General features: G+C 36.8%; 1 protein-coding gene across 3 annotated transcripts; it reads left to right on the top strand.

Moving 5' to 3' along the window:
• The first annotated feature begins 457 nt into the window (after window positions 1-457).
• On the top strand, window positions 458-4,449 carry LOC7487768 (uncharacterized). Of its 3 annotated transcripts, none has more exons than XR_002980167.2 (3): window positions 458-1,060; window positions 2,362-2,743; window positions 3,996-4,137. XR_002980167.2 is itself a non-coding variant. In XM_052450219.1 (3 exons), exons 1-3 carry the CDS (start codon window positions 545-547, stop codon window positions 4,200-4,202), a joined length of 891 nt encoding a protein of 296 aa, XP_052306179.1. In that variant the 5' UTR covers window positions 459-544; the 3' UTR covers window positions 4,203-4,449. The 3 variants fall into 3 exon arrangements, 1 of the variants encoding a protein (XP_052306179.1); XR_002980166.2 differs by lacking the exon at window positions 3,996-4,137 and adding an exon at window positions 2,834-3,708; XM_052450219.1 differs by having other exon boundaries at window positions 459-1,060; window positions 2,362-2,529; window positions 3,996-4,449.
• The last annotated feature ends 201 nt before the right edge of the window (window positions 4,450-4,650 follow it).

Below are 4,650 nucleotides of genomic sequence, written 5' to 3'. Positions count from 1 at the left end.
CTAAAAATCTTTTTTAATATATAAGACTTTTTATCATAAATTTCTAATATTTTTATACGTGTTGCTCCATCATAGATCTTATTATTATAATTTTCAGTAACAACTTACAACAACTAAAATAATAACATAATTTATAAAAATCGAAATCGTTAAAAACTAATAGCACTGTAACTATATTTAAAATATTTAATTTTTATTTATTTAAATTTGACTTGTCAAAAAATTACTATAATCTTTTATAAAAAAATTAAAATACTTAATAATAGGAAAATAAAAAAACTAATAATAAAAATAGAAAAAAAAACATTCTCTTTGAAAAAAAAATCAAAATTACTAAAACTAAAAATCAAAATCTAGAAACTGAAAAAATATTTATTTTCTAAAAAGTTATTCATGGTTCAGGCAAGGCCAGCTCAGCTGCAGCTTTATGTGGCTCACAAAATCCAAAATTCCACAACTACGCAGGCAGCAGCAGTAGGGTAGCTGCAAGGAAGAATGAAAGAAAAGAAATGTGGGGTTGTTTCCGTCGCGAGTAAGCGAAATAATGCGCGCCTTTGGAATCCCAATAGACTCAAACTTTTGCTCCTCTTATCCTTGTCTCTTGCTGCTCCCACCCTCTGTTAGCGTTACCAGCACCAACGCCAACACTGAACTCTCTTCTTTCTCTCCTAAATTCTTCGCAAACCTTAGCTCACAAACAAAGCACCGCCTTCTCTCTCACTTCCGACCCATCTCTCATTGTGCCAATTCCGGGTCAACTTTTTTGGACGACGACGATGATTATCACGACAATGATACTGATGATGATGGGTATTATTCGTATGTAGGTGAGGAGGAGGAGGAGGTGTCAGAAGACAGTGTGAGTGAGGATGGTGTTTTTATAGAGATAAAGAAGCTTCAAAAGAACTCGAGGAGGATTCGGTCCAAGATTTCCATAAATGCTAGCCTTGACACTGTGTGGAAGATATTAACTGATTATGAGAAGTTGGCTGATTTCATTCCCAGTCTTGCTGTCAGTAAATTAATTGACAAGAAAGACAATTTCGCTCGTCTTTATCAGGTATAATTCAACTCCCTCTCTTTTTCCTGAACACTGGGTCTGCTTTCTTTCTCTCTATGCATCAGGATATGTCATACGAGGTGTGCTTGTTCTAAAGCTATTTATTTCATAATCATTTCAAACGTTTTTGGAATGAATATGGCAAGCTAAATTAAATGCATTCTTGAAAATGATATTCCCGCTATTTCTTCTAAAAATTTCGGCTTAATGTAGCTTTAAATTGTACTATATATATTAATGATTGTTAAAAAAAGGTTAAAAGTGATGGAATGGAGTTAAGAGAGAGTTGAGGGAGGTGGAGCAAGAAAAATTACTTAGGGAGATTAAACTTTGAAGCAGAGGAGAATGCCAGGCGGTTCATGGGAGTGCAGACAGTTTAGAAACTCAGAACGTTCAGTAGAATAGTAACAGGTCAGAAGAGAGAAGTGGTTTAATTGCTGGCTTGTGATGCGAGAATTTAGAGAGGTGGTGCTCTAGAACAAGCTTAAGTACGTTTTGAAGGGCTATTTTTAGTGGAAATGAGGTGCCTTTTTCCATTAAGGAAGTTTTGATGGGGCATTGTTGGTGGATACGAGGTGCTTTGTTCCATTAGGGAAGTTTTGAGTTTGAGAAATAATATATTGATAGGGTGAAGTTTGTCATGGTAGCAAGTTTAGTGAAATTGTGGGGCATCAAAAACACATGGTTGAAGATTAGGCACCCTTTGACAAGTTTAATAGAAAGGTTTGAGCCTTCTTGACCAATTATAATTAGACTTCACCAAGCCAATTCTCCATTAGACATCGATAGACTGATTTGGGATCCTTCCATAAATAGCTTAATTTTCATGTGGGACACTTGTTATGAAAACATCGACAAACAATTGATTGACAAGTAAATATTTGATTAACTAATAACCTTTTCTTCTATTTACGCAGAACCTTGTTATATTTGTGATTTTCTGATCATTGTAAATTGAACCAGAGGTGTGCACTTTGGCTCTCTTTCGACATGTTGAACCAGAGGTGTGCACTTTGGCTCTCTTTCGACATGCAACTGCACACAATTGCACAAGAATGTACACATATTCTGGTGAACAACAACAGACACGCACATGATTTGCCTTTTTCTGCATTTGTGTTTGGCTTAAAAGTTCTTTCTACTGAAACCTAAGCTTGCATCTTAGGTTTTTGGTGGATATTGTTCTATGACTTGAATTCAAGACCGCTTGTTAAAATTCTTTCCACTGAAAACCTCATGATCATGAGTTTAGCCAAAACATTTTTCTTAACCTTGTTATATCACTATATTCTTCTTGACAGATTGGACAGCAAAACTTGGCATTTGGACTGAAATTTAATGCAAAAGCAATTTTGGATTGTTACGAGAGAGACCTTCAGACGTTTACTTCGGGGAAAAAACGTGATATTGAATTTAAGATGACGGAAGGTGACTTTCAGTGTTTTGAAGGAAAGTGGTCTATTGAACAGGTACAAATTATCTGTTTCTCTGTTGTTTAGCATCTCTATATTTGCAGGCTATAATTTCATATATTTGAGATTTCAAGCTCCTTGGAATATAATATGAAAATCTATCCAAGTTAGTACAGTTTTTTCTAGGAGTGCTGACTTCAGATTTGCAGCATTAAGCAAGATATAGGATGTGCTTTTCTTGCTTACCCTGGAAAAGATTACAGCTGACATGGTAGGCACCTGAAAGATTTGCGTTGTTTTTGTGTTCAATAAAATAATGTGAAATGAGGGTAGTAACGAAGGTTATCCCTTTGTAAAGCAGTTTGAAGAACTGAGGTTATAGAACTCCATAAATAGATACTTCCCTGAAATGATTGAACCAAGAATTTAGTAACATGTTGAATCAATTTTTTTACTGGAGCATGTTGAGATACTATGTACAAAGCATGTTGAGTTGGTGGAAGAGCCAGGGGAGGCCGGTTGATGCCAAGGAGAGTGTCAAGGAAAAGATAGAGGCAAGGAGCGTCGGAGGTATTTTATACCCGGCTAGCTCATTTAGATGAGGAGCAGAAAGGGAAAGATTGACTGAAAGGCTGAATTGAATGTCCCATTATCTCATCGGTGCTAGCCGCGATATGGATGAAATGTAAGAAGATTCGAATAAGGAGAATTCCCTCTAAGCTGAAGCAAACACTCTCAACAGCAAGCCGATCGAGTAGGAAGAGTAACAGCTAGGAGTTAGGGCTTAGGAACAGCTGGCACAAAGTTAGCCGATGCTTCCATGTCTTCTCCGGGGAAAGATGCTATGTACAAACTCCTGAGCACGCACATAAGCACCAGATGAAATCCATAACCCAATGGATAAAGGTTTTGGGTTAATATTTGGAGTCTGATGCATATATGCAACTCCACTCTGTGACTCCTCCCTGGTTCCTCTGCAGTTAATGACAACTGGGCTCCAGCCAGTGTTTAAAGTTTTTTGACTGTGACATTGTGTTTTAGATTAAGAGTAGACATTATATACATCTGCAAGACATCTAATTTACATGAAACTATATTGATAAAACTTGTCCTAAAAATGCTTCATATATCGTACAATCCCATTAGACACTGAACTCAATAGAAAGTGACTTTCTATTCCTTGATTATTGGGAATGAGCAATTGATCCATCTTTTCCATCCAGCCTATGGAGGCTATATCCTCTGCTAATACTAAGAAAATTGTGTAGTTTGTCATTGCTTTGTCTGTGTTCTTGAATCCGATTCTGTGCCCAAGTTTATTCTATCATTGCTTACACATTTTAATTAATTGATTTGCATTGCACATCAGCGAGCCATATAGTTTCCGTGACCCAATAGTTGACCACCATGTACAATTTATGAATAATAAGCTGGTTCTTTTATGACTTTTGGCGAATAAGTCTTTGAGTATAATTTACTGTTTCATTGGAAAGCATATGATTCAAATATGATGGCTCATGCAGTTTACTAAACCCAAAACTGAAGATTCACTTGGTCAAGAATACGAGACAAGTCTTTCATATTTGGTGGATGTAAAGCCCAAGATATGGTTGCCAGTTCACCTAATTGAAGGTAGAATCTGCAAGGAGATAAAGTCAAATCTCACATGCATCCGTGAAGAAGCACAAAAAATGATTGGTGATGCCCTGCAGGACCAGAAGTCTTATTGACATAACCAGATAATATCGTCTGTGAGAGCTGTATATTTTGTCGATGACATCGTCTGATGAATTGTGGTGGAACAAATAATTCAATTTACCTGCATCCCTCCATCATCTGAAACCACGATCATTTGTCTAAAGAGTCATCCCGTTGGTTTGACAAGTAGAAGTTTGATTCGTAGCACCTGTATCTTGCTCACCAAGAAACCAAATTATATTCGTTTCGTATGGCAGTACTGAGAAACACTCGACTCTAGATTCTGCTCTTCATGTGCCAACTGCTGGTATTTTTCAGCTCTGCCCTGCGCATCATCCTGTGGATATCCCAAAAGCTCAAATTCTTATTCCTTTATCCCTTTAACGATAAAGAAATTCCTCTGGGACGTAACATTAAAGTGAATCCATGGCTTCAACTTTATTAAAAGAGTGTCTCACAGACCGCAATCTAAGGTGAACA

The sequence above is a fragment of the Populus trichocarpa genome, chromosome 2, assembly GCF_000002775.5.
Source record: "Populus trichocarpa isolate Nisqually-1 chromosome 2, P.trichocarpa_v4.1, whole genome shotgun sequence".
NCBI lineage: Eukaryota > Viridiplantae > Streptophyta > Magnoliopsida > Malpighiales > Salicaceae > Populus > Populus trichocarpa.
Note: the sequence above shows the minus strand (reverse complement) of the source record. Positions and strands in the feature narration are given on the sequence as shown.

Bases quoted from the DNA above. Each gene is read 5' to 3' on its own strand.
- LOC7487768 (XM_052450219.1), top strand. From the start codon at position 545: ATGCGCGCCTTTGGAATCCCAATAGACTCAAACTTTTGCTCCTCTTAT. The intron at 1,061-2,361 runs GTATAATTCAAC...TCTTCTTGACAG, and splicing joins ATTTCGCTCGTCTTTATCAG to ATTGGACAGCAAAACTTGGC. The intron at 2,530-3,995 runs GTACAAATTATC...TGGCTCATGCAG, and splicing joins GAAAGTGGTCTATTGAACAG to TTTACTAAACCCAAAACTGA.